Source organism: Neurospora tetrasperma (assembly GCF_000213175.1).
Source record: "Neurospora tetrasperma FGSC 2508 unplaced genomic scaffold NEUTE1scaffold_5, whole genome shotgun sequence".
Classification (NCBI taxonomy): Eukaryota; Fungi; Ascomycota; class Sordariomycetes; order Sordariales; family Sordariaceae; genus Neurospora; species Neurospora tetrasperma.
Window position 1 is genome coordinate 2,302,978 of NW_009799103.1, and position 14,399 is coordinate 2,317,376.

General features: G+C 52.0%; 6 protein-coding genes across 6 annotated transcripts; 1 reads left to right on the forward strand and 5 right to left on the reverse strand.

Annotated features, from left to right (window-relative positions):
• Positions 1 to 606: 606 nt before the first annotated feature.
• Positions 607 to 3,558, forward strand: NEUTE1DRAFT_85936 (uncharacterized protein; the record flags this gene model as incomplete). Its single annotated transcript, XM_009855048.1, has 4 exons — positions 607 to 1,241; positions 1,309 to 3,073; positions 3,131 to 3,257; positions 3,344 to 3,558. The coding sequence occupies 4 exons, from the start codon at positions 861 to 863 to the stop codon at positions 3,453 to 3,455; spliced, it is 2,385 nt and encodes a 794-aa protein (XP_009853350.1).
• A 554-nt stretch (positions 3,559 to 4,112) lies between these two features.
• Positions 4,113 to 6,735, reverse strand: NEUTE1DRAFT_123932 (uncharacterized protein; the record flags this gene model as incomplete). The annotated part of the gene is made up of 2 exons (XM_009855049.1): positions 4,113 to 6,401; positions 6,486 to 6,735. 2 exons carry the CDS (start codon positions 6,642 to 6,644, stop codon positions 4,320 to 4,322), a joined length of 2,241 nt encoding a protein of 746 aa, XP_009853351.1.
• Positions 6,736 to 8,177: 1,442 nt separating this feature from the next.
• NEUTE1DRAFT_131266 (uncharacterized protein) lies at positions 8,178 to 9,282 on the reverse strand (the record flags this gene model as incomplete). Its single annotated transcript, XM_009855050.1, has 6 exons — positions 8,178 to 8,358; positions 8,489 to 8,497; positions 8,607 to 8,618; positions 8,701 to 8,749; positions 8,862 to 8,897; positions 9,096 to 9,282. 6 exons carry the CDS (start codon positions 9,280 to 9,282, stop codon positions 8,178 to 8,180), a joined length of 474 nt encoding a protein of 157 aa, XP_009853352.1.
• Positions 9,283 to 9,996: 714 nt separating this feature from the next.
• Positions 9,997 to 12,709, reverse strand: NEUTE1DRAFT_67259 (uncharacterized protein; the record flags this gene model as incomplete). Its single annotated transcript, XM_009855051.1, has 7 exons — positions 9,997 to 10,756; positions 10,825 to 11,026; positions 11,096 to 11,974; positions 12,033 to 12,173; positions 12,244 to 12,316; positions 12,403 to 12,419; positions 12,525 to 12,709. The coding sequence occupies 7 exons, from the start codon at positions 12,582 to 12,584 to the stop codon at positions 10,143 to 10,145; spliced, it is 1,986 nt and encodes a 661-aa protein (XP_009853353.1).
• An 855-nt stretch (positions 12,710 to 13,564) lies between these two features.
• On the reverse strand, positions 13,565 to 14,035 carry NEUTE1DRAFT_46373 (uncharacterized protein; the record flags this gene model as incomplete). Its single annotated transcript, XM_009854424.1, has 2 exons — positions 13,565 to 13,755; positions 13,990 to 14,035. Coding segments are annotated over 2 exons (237 nt in total), but the record flags the coding sequence as incomplete, so codon positions are not given.
• A 48-nt stretch (positions 14,036 to 14,083) lies between these two features.
• Positions 14,084 to 14,360, reverse strand: NEUTE1DRAFT_117817 (uncharacterized protein; the record flags this gene model as incomplete). The annotated part of the gene is made up of 1 exon (XM_009855052.1): positions 14,084 to 14,360. One exon carries the CDS (start codon positions 14,325 to 14,327, stop codon positions 14,118 to 14,120), a length of 210 nt encoding a protein of 69 aa, XP_009853354.1.
• Positions 14,361 to 14,399: the final 39 nt, after the last annotated feature.

The window sequence follows — 14,399 nt, forward strand, 5'->3', positions numbered from 1 at the left end:
TATATTATACTTTTAAGAATTAAAACTTGAATTAACAAACAAATTAGTCCACATTATATACAACGTAACTCCGTGATAGCATATGCTCTTAGTACAAGTCTATGTTCCCCCCTTTCGAACATGCATATACAGACACACACATTATAGTATCATCTATCCCGGCGGTAGTCAAGTGGAGACTAAAGCTAAGATCGGCTCTTCCCAGTTTCCACCATGCGGTTCTACCCCCAACTTACACTACACGTATCTATATATGGCTCAGTACCATAAGGTACAAAGTCACCTGCAGGGTAAGCGATAGTAGTGATACATGGATGACGATACATGTAATCAGGGAAGAAGGTACCTATCCGACCTCATCAGCCATCCATCTTGCAATCTCGGGGTGTGGACTTCTCAGTGGGTAATCAACACTGGCCTTTCAGAGATCCATCTCCAGGGTCCCGACCTTCTTCCGGTCAGTACGCAGACCGGCGTGTTAGACGTTCATTCCGCATGTTTCTGTCCTGTCAATTTCCTCTGCACTAGCTCCATGCAATTCCCCAGAGCTGCAGGCCAAGCTCCCCTTCATCCCATTCATCCCTTTGCCTACCTGAGTTCTACATCGAATACCGCAAACAAATAGGAAAGACTTCACTTCCACACCTCACTTACGACAGAGAATTTTGTCCTCTCACTCTGTTAGGTTTTCAATCCGGGTACCTCCAAGGCTTCGAGCCGACTTTCACGGCATCTAGCCCATCTCGTTCGTATCGCGGCGGTCTGCCTGTGCTGGCATAGTAACTGGGTTCGAAAGGTGGCATTCCCGCCTCCTTGGTTCTGCCGGCTCCTCGAGTGAATAGAAGCCTCCAGGCACAACAATGTCTCCATCGTTCCTAAACTTCAAGGAGATTCGCCGGCGATCGCGAAACAATTTCAAGACGGAACGCTCGACCGACGGCTCGAGTGAAGCAAGCAATGGCACTGCGCACACCACCGGCTCCTTGACTCCTCCGTCCTTCTCCTCCCACCAGTCGGACCCGGCTCTCAATATCCACGTTAACAACCACCAGTCAACATCTCCAATTCCTCCTGCTACTGCCCCTTCGCGCCCGGCGCCACATCCGTACACGGGAAACCCAAACAGACATAGTGTTTCGGGTATGACAGGTCTAGGATCGCCAACGCCAAACGGCAGGGGCCCCAATTTGCCCGTCTCGCAATACTCTCCACGCATCACCAGTATTCAAGACAACTCATGGGTGAGTTGGAGTTGATTGTGCCTGGCCACTTCCTCACCGCTTGCCTTGATTAACCAAACCATCACAGGTCTACCAAAAGGTCCTACTTGTTTACGGTACCGTTGGGGAGCCTTCTCAGCAATCCCTTGACGGGACCGTGACTGTCAGCCGACTTGATGACAGCTTCCCCCCTCTCAGCTGGCCCGTATGCGACTCCCAGTTCAAGGCTCTAGTCTACATGAACCCCGGCGCAAACCGACTACGCTTCGATTTTGCCAGCCCGAAACTCGCTAACAGCGGATCAACGAATCCCATTCACGCCTCCTATCTAACAATACATATGCTTCCAGCGACCAACGCCCCTCCTCTCCAACTCGCCATTTTGCTCGCCAGGGATTCTCCCGCTACATATGATGCCGTTCCAGCCAGGATCGAGCGAGAAGGAAACGGTCTGGAGACGGCAGTTCGAAAGTTCCGCATGGCTGCGTATCTGTGGCAGGCATTTACGGCAGAACAGATGTGGCGCAACAAGTTTGGTCGTCGCGTGTTTCGGCTCGAAGAGGAGTGGACTACGGGCTCGGCAAACCAGAGGGATAGAGAGCAGGGGACACTACGGTCTGAAGCACGCATCCACATTATCAGGACGAACCATACCCTAGCAGAGCTCCGCGACATGAATAAGGCGCAGCAAAACAAAGATGCCAACCAAAAGGATGCTCTGTTTGGCATTGCTGTAGATGCGGTCAAAGACCACTTCAAGCCGCTTCCGGGACAGAAACTCTACGTTTCTGTCTTGTTGCTAGACTCACACTGGGATACGACTCTGAAAACCGTTACCGCGCACGCCGCGCTCGGAGGGGGGGTCGGCAATCTGCAACTTGCCATTTTCGGGTCACACTGCCTGCAAAGCTACCCGACAAGCTTCGAAGAAGTGGTCCCGGCATTCAGTGATTGTACGCCTACAGATACGAATTATGTTGCCAACGATTGCAATGAGGCTGGGAGCTCGTGGGAGGCAGCTAATATCGGCATTGGAGCTCATCTGCACGAGACAGGTCATTTGTTCGGCCTGCCTCACCGCGAAAGTGGCGTCATGTTGAGGGACTATGTGAAGCTTAATCGCACTTTTATGGTTCGTGAAGCATATTCGACACGCACGCGCTCCAAAGGTGGTCCGGTATCACAGGAAGATGAATGTACCTGGCACCGTCTGGACTGCCTCAGGTTTCGGAGCCATCCATGTTTTCGATTGCCCAACGACTCAGTTCCAAGCCCGGATGACAGCGTACAGGCATGGCCTGTGGGAGGAGGCGAAGTAATGATAACGGCCGCCTCAGGGATAATGTACGTCGAGATCTTTGGAGAAGATGACGATGTTTGTCACAAATGGATCGAATATCTCGGCGAAGGCGCTAGCGGTAATGGATCGGGCATCCAACGTCAGATCACACTCAATGAGCAGGAACTACGCAAGGAACTGGCCGAGGACAAAAGGAAGCGGAGATTGAAGGTTAGTGTCCGATCACATGGCGGTGGTTCTTTGGATATCGAAGATTTCCGTCAGTTGTGCTCCAAGCAATCGAGCTTTAAGCTTCCCATGGGCTTGGTACCAGGAGTACCCATTTTGGCACAGACAGCGTATCGCGGTAAGACATTGGGAGCATCCAAATTGGAAGGAAGCGAGCCCTATGAAGTTGTGTTCACAAGTGCAGTGAAACAAGGCATAGTTCTCTCGAGGATTATTGTTTACCATGGGATGGCCTTGGATGGTTTGGAGTTTGTGTATGATGATAGTTCAACGCAACTTTTTGGGAAAAAAGGGGGGAAAGCAGGGGGTGACGTTTTTGAAATGGGTAAGTACGATGCTGAAGTCAGCCAACACTGTTCATTGATATACTGACTGATGCCAGATATCCGTCGGGGCGAATACGTTACCGGTTTTTATGTCAGAGCCGGCTTCTGGATCGATGGCATCCAAATTTTCACAAGCTCGGGGAGGAAATCACCAGTCTACGGCAAGCCAAATGGTGGCTCTGGGTACGTCGTGTGCGACCGGCAAACCTATTCATTCTATTCTCCAAACACAAGAAAAAGTCATGCTAATCAAATTCGCTGCTGTACAGCCATACACTAATACCCCCAAGGGGTTTCAATATTGTGGGGGTAACTGGGTCATGCGGCGCTTGGGTTGACGGGTTTTCTGTTGTCATCAGCAAACTGCCTTTGTCGCTTTGATATCCCTTATCACATCCCTGCCTAAGCGTATATATATATATATACTTTACCTACTATACCCATCTTCTAACCGTTAATCTACTACACCTTACCCAACCTCCCATCCGCCTTTGCTCTGACCATGACTCAGCACTTAAAAGGACAAGTGACAGATGGAGCCATCCGACGGGAACTAAGCCACTGAGCTGTGAAACGAGGACGGTCTACGGTGTATCAATGTGGGCAACATCAATGCGGCTGTCCATGAAGACTCCTGGCCTTTTGACGTCTCTATTTCCAGCAAGTCTCATGCCGCCAACAAGCTTGGATGAATCTATGGTTAGACTTGCCCTTCGGATTGATAAGTGCATTCTTCATGGTGAGGATGATGTCCTTCGGTGACGAGTTTTGGCAGTAAGACAATCATACACATCATCACCAAACTGTTAATGTTTTGACCAAGATGTACGTATGGTGAGATAGCAAGTCGAGTGTGAAGCAAGTACCAAAGTTGGAAAGCAAAGAGCATGGGTGGTTCAGTATTCTTGACGACGCTCACCTATACAACCTGTATGCTGAGAGCACTCAGGCCATCATTTAAGTAAGGCTGCTCAGTGTAGTTCATAAAATCATCACATGCATTCGTGCTCACTCATACAAAGGAAGATGTGTTGAGAGCGAGGAGTATGCGGATGTCAAATTTTCCTTCATTTTCCCGTCCATCCATTCTTTCCTTCCCAAAGAGAGAACACAAGCAATATTTCAAGATCGCAGGTGCTGCGGGTATAAATTTATCTACACCTCCCCCTTTTCGTTCTTCCACCCTTGCTTCCTTCTTCCAAATAATCCATCCCTCTTGAGCATGCACTTCCATTGATAACCCATCTAGTCACTATCCTCATCCTCTTCATCACTGTCTTCGTTGCTATCCTCCTCATCTGCATTCTCCAGCCATTCAACCAGCACACGACTCCTCTCCTTGATCTTGGAGAGTGTATCATTCTCTGCAGCCCTGGCATCCGCCCACCAGGCGAGAATACCCTCCTCCTCGAGAACGTCCAAGTTATAAAGCTGCTGCAGCATGGCGGCAAGTAGCGTTCCTGCGCGCGCAGAATCAAGCCCCTTAATGGCTGCCAAAGCTTTCTGCAACGCGAGGGCAAACTCAGCGTGGAGATCGACCTTGTTTCCGCCGACGCCAACCTCTGTAATGAACTTGACGGCACCCTTCTTGGACGTAAGAGCCCGGCCAGCGGCCTTGGTAGGCTCAAGACCGCCGTTTTCGGGACTCATGAGCTCGGCGGCGCGAGTGGCAAAGGCTACGGCAATGGCCTTGCGCATCATGCTGTCCGAAGCATTATTGGCCAGTCTCAAACCCATGAACTCCAGCTTCGCAGAGTCGAAGTCCTCGTTGTCGTCAGCACGGAGGGCATCTACAAGTCCGTGAACAGCGTCACCATGGAACTGGTCGAGCTTCATGACGGCGGCAGCGGAATCGTCAGACGCGAAGGAGGATAGGCGCTCGCGGTTGGCCTTGGCTTGGAAGCCTTGCTCGTATTCGTCATCCGAGAGGTCATCATCGGAGTCATGGGTCGCTAATGTGGAGATGGACTCGCTTGAAATGTTGAGGCCAGCCAAAGAGTAAACGAGAGAGCTTTGGAGAACTGCGGGGTCCGCATCGCCTTCCTCCTCGGAGTCACTGTCCTCGTCGTCTTGTGGTTCTTTATATTGGGCTCCCTTGCCATCGTTTCCGACCAGTTTAATGTCGGTCTTGACCGGCTCTCTTTCACTGGTGAAGAGGGATATTCTCGGTAGGGGTTTGGATGAGAGTTGTGTTCCGGCGCTGATCCGCACACCGTAGGAGATGAGAGAGCCTTGAGGAATGTAGCTGTGCTTACCAATGACTGCATCGTTGGCTACAATGGAATGCAGAACAGTAGCACCGTCTTCGATCACCGCGTCATCCCAAATATAGCTGTTCTCTATCCTCACGTTCTTTCCGATCTGGCACCTCCTTCCGATGATACTGCTCGAGATTGTGCTACCAGTGTCGACATAGGCGGTCTTCCCTAGTACTGATTTGGTTACTGTGCTGTTTTTTGCGATGTGTGCGCCATCCTCTAACCACAGACCCTGTTTGTACTTGTAAGTTTGTCCGTGAAGAAGGTTGCTATCGGGGACATACGGTAGCGCCCAGCGGTGGAGGATATCCTTGCTGATGCAATCATACATCTGAAGGTTGCTGGCGCGAGCCCCGTAGCCTTCCTCAAGAATCTCGGCGCTGATGATCTTGCCGTTGAGCTCCCAGTCTTTCAGTACGCCGTGAAGGAAGTTCTTGCGGGGAAGCTCGTAGTCGAAGCTCTCGGACCACAAGGCCAAAACATCCGGTGTGCAAATATCGATGCCACAATCGATCAGATCGGTGCGTAACTCGAACTCAGCATACTCGAATACCGACTCGTCCAACTTGACATACTTGTCCTTCTGAAGTGGGTGCATCTCTTCATATTGCAGACAACGGCCGTTGGTGGGGTCGACAACAAAGACAGGAGTAATGCCCCGGGCCTTTGCAGTCCGGTGAGGGCTGTCTCCTGTTGAGCGCAAGACGATGGTCATGCAGGCGTCTCTGTTGGCCTCTCTCCTTGCGCGGTGCCTGGCCAGAATACCATCGAGGGGGATGTTTGCGACAACATCGCCATGAATCAGAATGAAGTCACCCGAGATAAGACTGCGCTTGTCAAGATCTCGCAAACAGTCACCGATGGAGCTTGCGTCGGACACGCGGATGAAGTCGACAGAAGAGAAGGGGCAGAGATTGCTTTCCGGGCTCCATCGGTCGGAGTCGTGGATGTAGGTTTCGACGTCTTCGGAGTGGGCGCCGCAGTAGATGAAGACCTCCTGGACGCCGTTGGAGGCTAGATACTCGAGCGTGTATTCGATAACGGGCACGTTGACCAAAGGAAGGAGACACTGTCAGGAGAAGGCCGTCAGTACTCAGAGGTCACCAGGGACAAGGGACATGAAGCATTGAGCATGAAGCATGAAGGCATTTACCCTGGGCTTTTCAAGCGCGAAAGGCTGAAAGCGGTCTTGGAAAGAATCGGCGAGGATGACGGCCTGGAGAGCATCTTCTCTCTTCTCCTCGGCGCCGCCCTTGGCGGGCTTTTTGGACTTATTGGCAGCTCCGCCCTTGCTGACCTGCTTGCCCGACATTGCCAACTGAAGTCTATTTATCAGCTCGAACTCTACAGGAATGGGTCGACGAGGGCCTGGTTGAGTAAGTGGCCGCGGATCGGAAAGCGCGGGGAAGACTGTGGTAGAAGGAAAAAGGTGGGGCTGCACAATGTCAAGAACGGCGCGTTTGAACTTCAAAGCTGGGGTTGATAATGCGCCTGCCTGCCTCGGCCGCTGTGTGGTACCAAAAACCTTGCAATGATGAGTCAACGCAGTGGCCCCGATCTGTCCAAACTTCCATACTGCATGCTTGGAGGTGGGGCGCGGGGCTATCACCTGTGGCTTGTACGTACCATCGGTACCTTAGTTTACCGTACCGCGTACCAACTGCACTGAGCCTTACAGGCGGTAACTTTCATCAGTGGAAAATCGTGGCGTTGGAAATCACTAGCCGCATTTGGGCTCCCATCGATCACAACTGAAGTAGCCGCATCAAGCACATCATAGCACCGGCACTGAACAGTGTGGGTGTACTTAGTGTACTAAGTAGTAGTGTACACTACAACACAATAGTGCTTAGCATCTCCCTTGGCTACACAACAACGGCAACATGTATGAAAGGGAAGGTACTAGGTAGTGTAAATAGTAGAACTCAAGATCCGAGCTTTTGCTGTGCACGCAGTCTGGCAGTTTTCCTGGCTCCAGGGCGAATTCTAGCAGACGTAACTGATTCCGTGGGCAAGAACTGAAACATCCAGCTCACCTAGACGTTGCGATAGCAAGCCCCCCTCGCACCTCGCCCATCTTAGCTATCAAGATCATGGCGACTGAAGTTGGGACATGAACTTAGTCCAGACGAACCATGATCCGGATTCCAATTTCAGCTGAGTGCCGAGAGATGACCGGCGATCCCACCCTCCCGGTGGAGCCAAATGTTGATTTGCGCCAGGAGCCGGTATATATACGTAGTGTAGTGTACACAGCACTACATGACACTACACTAGATAACTCCGGGATGGCCTGTCGGATGCTAGCCGATTTCGACTTGACGAAACCCAACCGCGGCACGCCAAACCCATCTCCCAAAGTGCCGACTCGCCGTTCGGTTACATATGTAACTATCAGCCTACCTATTACATTCTTGCACCTATGTTGTGCCGACAAAGCTTCGCAGGACCGCGCCTCGGGAGGATCACTGCATGGGGAAAACACCTGGCCGTTGGTAGTTCACCAGCCTCGCCACGTGCTAGTTCGCGTTCTAACGAGGGTCGGAACGATAATGGAATGAATCTCGTCCGATCTGCAGATCCTTACATCGAATCCAACACCGTCTCGTCCCATTCATACATAAAGCGAGCGTCACGGCGCCAGGTGTGTACATAACTACACTACACTACATATAACGGCGGACCGCACTATATGGGACTAAAGAGTTCTAGACCACCATCGAACATGCAGCATACCGCATCTGAGGTTTCTTGGTGGATCCTAGTAAGCGGCTCAGGCGGACCCGGTTCCAGGAGCCCGTCTTGCCAGTCAAGCACGACGCCATGCGTAACAACGAAGGTACTTTTAATGTTCTCCAACACCAGGCCACTCTGCTTCAAATTGCCGGGAAGTGTCCTTGGCTAGCTTGGTCCCGCCCTCCGCGACAGTCTGGCACCCAAGGCCGTCATAGAAGGCGGCTCCGGCCCGGTTTAACGCCCCTTTCCCGACCCCCAAATTGCTATTTCTTTCTCCTCCACCTCGTTTCCTTTATGTATTATATTGGTCCGCGGTGTTATCAACTGGAACCAGCCCGGAAATCCCCCGCCACGCCGTATCTCCGATTAGCCTTCACTTTATATTGGCGTCCCAGTCTCCTCATCTGTTTCTTGTCTTACCTCCCGCGGCTATGAATTTTCATGCTCCGTCAAGAACCCCGAATGGGAAAGAAGGATCAGGCTACACTACAATTTGCCATGGAGACGAGCAAACAACACCACTCTTCATCCTGCATACCCGTGTCCAAGACTACATATCCAATATCATCCTTTGGGTCACGACTTACAAGCAGGCAAACAGCCAAAACAATTCTCTCTACCTTCAAACGGACCTCGTAACGGACTCAACAGGGCTCATTCGCTCCGGCACCAGATTCTTATCTCCAAGAGGTATTTACAATTGGAGGTATCAACCTCGGTCCACTCCCCCATCCTGCAAGTTCCAGGATTACAATTGCCCTCCACTAGTACCGAGCCTAATACCGACTCTTACCTCGCATACTGACAGGGAAACCAGCGGGCCTTCGCGCTTTCGTGAACTTAGTTTTTACAAACATCCAAGTCCTCTTCGGTCCCGCGGTTGGTCAGGAGCCGGCTGAGCAACAGCAGCATTGACTCATCCCAGCCGTCTCCTGGACCGACCGAGATGCATATACACTACCCGTGCCTCGCTATAAGGGATATTCTTTCCCCAAATGTTCTCGAACCAGGCCCTTTCAATACTTACTCCTGTCTGCACCACAGTTGGTGCGTGAATATGTAGCAAGTACCCGACGATCCTGGCGCCTAGCCAGGTCTAGGCTCGTCTGGAACCCACCAAACCATTCTGGGCTGTAGTACGAGCGGTTGTACCGAATGGTAGCTGTGCTCCTCTCACCCGCCTCCTCCCTCTTTCCTTTTCCCTTCAGATACATCTTATACGAAACCCCAGGCTCGCGATACTCACCTTCTTACCTCGACCTATGAACCTTTCACCCCCCCTTCCCTCTCCGTTATCCTCATTCACTTACAGCTGACAGTTTATCTACTGTACTTAGTTCAATCTGCTCCCGAGCTCACGTAACCAACACGAGATTCCGTCCTTTTATTTTCTTTCCATCTTCCTAAACTTTTCCCACCTGCTTGTTGCTTCTACGACCGACCCCCTACAGCCATTTTCTCATCAACATTGTGCCAACAATCTTGGCTCACCCTGGAAAGCGTCACTACCACATATGCTCACTTGACGACCAACTGCTAGTTCGACAGCAACAATTCGAACAGAGCACTTGCCCACCGTTAATGCTCAAGTCTAGTAGGTGGAAAGGACTGCAGACCGGATGCAACGACATCTACTTCAGACTTAAACTACATGCGCGAAATGAGGAGCCAACCACGCTACCTCTCTACTTAACCAATCACGCTACACACCGCCAAATATCCATCCCCCCCCACAGAAGAGAGAAAAAAAAAGGAACAAAGTTGACATCAGCCGGCACACACGAATCAGGCTTTGGTACGAGTTTCTAAAGCTTCGAATTGCAGTAGAGGTTAGCCAACTCTGCGGCAACACCTACTCGGGAATTGAGCAGCTCTTTGCCTTCGTCGACGAGCATGCAACGGCACGAGATCGACATCGAAACAATCAGCCACGAAAAGAAAAAAAAATCGACGCCAGCCGACCCTGCCGCCCCGAATGCGTAATTCCTTCCATTCCGTGCTTTTACCGATCTCGTCGCTCGCTATCCCCTCTTCGATCTACAATTAGAATCGTCACTCCGTCGACGGTTACTCTCTATTGCACAAACGGCCTCTGGTGGTTCGCGCCAGGCCCGTATAACCGTTGGCGCTTTTCTGGCCGATTCTCTTCTGATCCACCCATTCCCATGCCCTCGGAGGCCTGTATATGGCCGCCGCCTTGGAAACCCGCCGATCCGCCTGCTAGTTGGTTGTTCACCTGGTTATTCATCATTTGATAGGGTGGCGGCGGCGGTCTTTGTGTGCCCCCCGGCGTCAGAACCATCCCTCCCGGCCCGTTCCCTCCGGCATTCATGTATCCCCCACCGTCCATGTTGGGGGACGTCTGGTTCATCTGCCCTGGGGAATGCCATGAAGACGTGGTGGCAGGCGAAGGTATCGGCGTCTGTTCAAATTTGACCTGTGCGCTGCTGCCCATCGAAGAGTTTGCCATCGCCGCTGCCGCCGCCATCATGTTGGCCTGCGCTTGTTGGTTGTTGCTGTAAGCTTGTTGGTTCTGGCCCGGCGGTCCTGGGGCACCGACAGTCTGTCCTGTATCATCCGCGTTAAGGCCGCCTTGGAGCGGGTCTTTGAGCATATACGCCAGATGCTTCCTCAAAACGCGGATCATGCTGTCTTTCGTAAAGGGTTTTGCTAACACATCATTCATACCTTGGAGGAAGGAACGTTAGAACATCCGAAAGAAGCAGGTGGGGTGAACTGGGATGGGCTCAACTTACCATACTGAAAGTAGGTCTGGATATCTTCTTGTCGAATATTCGACGTCATGGCAATGATGGGTACTCTTGCCGTCACCATCCTGATCATCGCCGTCGCCGATACGCCATCCAGGTTGGGCATAATAATGTCCATGAAAATGAGGTCGAAACCCTCGTTATTCTCCGGATTGTTGATCTTTTCGACAGCTTCCAGCCCGTCCTTCTGCTACAGTGTTAGCGACGGCTGCCTTCGGGTAATTCGAATTCCCAAGGCGAGACACCTAGAACTTACAGCAATATCTACCGAGCATTCGAGTACATGTAGGAATTTGGCACCGATCCTTGCGCATGTCTTGTCATCCTCGACGAGTAGGATACGTGGCCGCTTGTGGCTCCACATGGAGGTGCCTTGATCTTTTGGGGGAGGCGTGATCTGGGCAGAGTCTGCCATCGCATTCGGATTACTCAAGGGACGAGTATAAGGGATGTTGTTGATGTGGTCGGAATGGAATGGATCGATGCCTGTTGTCTGCCCTACCGGATAGACCATGTGTCTTGGGTCGTTGAGGGGGTCATGCAACATGTGCATGGGGCCAGGGCCGCTCTGGGTGAACATGACTGACGAGGCCGCCGATTCCGATGGAGACCCATTTTGATGATAGGCGACCGATAACCGTTCGAGTTCCCGGTCGGCCTGGGAGTCGGGGGAAACGCCATTGAGTATCTCGCGCGCTCGTCTAAGTTCGGCTGCCGGCTCATCAGCACCGTCTGGTAGTAGCCCAAGGGATCCTGCGTGGAAGGTCGGACCTGAATGACTTGAGTGGCTAGAATGCGCCGAGTGTCTGCTATTCCGTCGACGGTCCTCGATGTTGCTGAGGTGGGTGATCAACTCGTTGGAGACTTGACTCTGAGCCCTGACCATCTTCTGCAAGCTGATGACCTCGTTGACGAGCACTTTGTTCGTCTGCGCCAGCTCGAAATACTGTTCTTGCAACGCCTGGATCTGGTGTTGGGTCGCAGTAAGCGATTCGCTTAGGACGACAATCTGCTGCGACGCGCCAAAGGTATCCTCAGCTTGCGCTGGCTTACGCGGGGCGGGCGCTTTTCTGCGGATATTATCTAGGTTATCTTTCCTATCTGCACGAAACTCGGGATGTCGAAATTCCCATGCCTGGATACGGTCAGCTGAAGGAATCCCCTTTGCAGGACCGATGACTTGGACCACCCACATCTCTTCCGTATGGCGCTTCGCCACTTTCTTCATTGTGCCTCACTTTGTGAAAATCGTATTTGTTCAACTGCCGTACGAAGCTTGCGAAATTGCTGTGCTTGAAGTGTTTGGGTAAGATGGTTTTGGTGAATTTTTCATTCTGTTGATGAGCATGTCAGCAAGAGCAGGGGGGAGCGTCTTCCCCAAATGAAATGCCGTTCAGCGCATACCTCTAGAACAACGAAACTGTCACCATCGGCGCTCCATCGTACTACGGAATTGTACGTGGGGTCTTCGAGCATCCTACAAGCTGGTCAGAACGCACTTTTCGCAATTTACAGGCATGGACTTGGCGCCTCAGGATGGCTTCAGGGGTTTAGGCTTCGTACTTATATAGCTTGCGCACCTAGGTGAGACAAATTACGGGTTAGCACCCATCTTAAAACTAGCGGTCGCTGGCAGACAAAGAGAGAGGAGAGTGGAAAGGGGAAGCTTTGGAAGAGGAGCTCACAAAGTCGCTGGAGTTGTTACCAGCCTGCACAGAGGCCGAGTCACCCTCGGGAGGCGGCATGATTGTGGTGGTTCAGCGTGGGTCGGGACACGAGGTCTAGACAAGCGAATGCCCAAGCAGTCCGAGCCGATAACAGCGGCCGATAAGGACTGCGACCGAGAATCAAGAACAGTCCAATTTAGTAGGCACGAGTTTCTCCCAAGCAAGAGCACAGTTTGATGGACTGGTCACGCTCTGCTCCTCTTCTCATCTCCACACGACGTGATGCGGTCTCCTGGTCCGAGCCGACAGTTGTTTCCACTTTTCCCAAGGTCACGTAGCATGCTCTGGGTCGAGCGTTCAGGTGGTCGAACCGCGGCTGCTTCGCGACGTAATGTACCCAGGCGGCGGGGGACTCAAACGGTTCACGCAGCGGATGAAACAGAAGGCGGTACAGTAGTCGAAAGAGCTATGGCAGACGGCCAAGCCAGGCGTGCTGGAGATGCGATATGGGGGAGGGTTGTTTAAGCTCAGCGCGAGATAATGACCAGACAGGCGATGGGCGTACGGTCCATCTCAGGCTGTGTCCGGTGTCGCTGGAGGATTCGGGGCTTGACGTCTCAGAGAAGGTCCAGAGGGTTGAACGAGTCGAAAAAGGTCGAGACTGTGGTCGAGTTCAGGGTACCGTCTTAAGGCAGAGGATCAGGGACAAGGGACCTTGACCGGCGGATGGACACGGTGCTGGTGGGAAAAAATAAAAAATAAAATGATGGAGGTGCGTTCTTCCGTGGACCCAGTCGATGTTTGGGAATTGAGGGACAATTGTTAGGGGCGAGTGCTTTTTGGCGCCTTGGACCTGTGTTGTCTGGTATGTACCTAGTTTTGCGAGTTGCGTGCCCCCTCGGTGGATTGGAGGTGACAGAAGCTGGCGCGGACGGGACTGGGGAGTACATATGACTGTCAGGACTGGCAAGCTACGGTATGATTGATCAAGTTCCGGAAAGCAGGCGAAAAACTTGCAGTAGCCAGCGAGAGCGGCAACATCAATTGCCTTGGTGAGCCTAGCAAACCTTGTTCGCTTGGTAGAGGTACGCCAGTACACAGTCTCGACAGTACGCCAGAGACGGTAGGATCGCTGCCGTGGAAACTTGAGACTCGCGAGGTGGAAGAACCGGGGCTGGGTTGAGGTAAGAATGGAACCTCGATGCGGCGCCGGTGGACATAAAGTTCAGACCCCTACCTTTTGCTAGTGCTGAAGTGGACGCAAAGTTTGAAACCTCCCAGGCGAGGAGGACATCTTGTCTTCCATGTCGGGCAAGTACTATAGTATCTATTTCAAGTTGTACGCGCTGCGGAGAAAGTCCCGTGCCAAAACGGAGCTATCTTGACGAATCAGACGAATCAGACGATCGGCTGGGACGTCATCCATACTCCAATCCTTACCGTTTTGTCTGTCTGGTACCTTAGGTTACGTCCCTTACTATACCAACCGCAAGCGTCAATACATTGGACAACGCCAAAGATACATCTACCTATAAATACAACACATTACATGACATCGGTGGCATGTGAGAAGCCAGAACAGGAGTAAGTCATGTAGTGTACGTATTTAGGTTACTTACGTACAGTCATGTGCGGTTGTGTAAGGCTTGGCTTGACCACGCTGGTATAAGCTTGGGGGGCCTTCATGACCGCTTTACCATCTCTCCGACTTGTACATATGGAAAAAGCCACTTGCACTCCAGTAACCTGCGGAACAGAATGCCATTGGACCTGTATATCGGGCTGCACCCTTGGAAGATGGGCAATTTGCTTCGAACACATGCTGTTGATCTCGTTTTGAGATCAAATGGTGCTTTTGGCGATAATAGTCCTATTTGCTTCCTTGGTTCACGG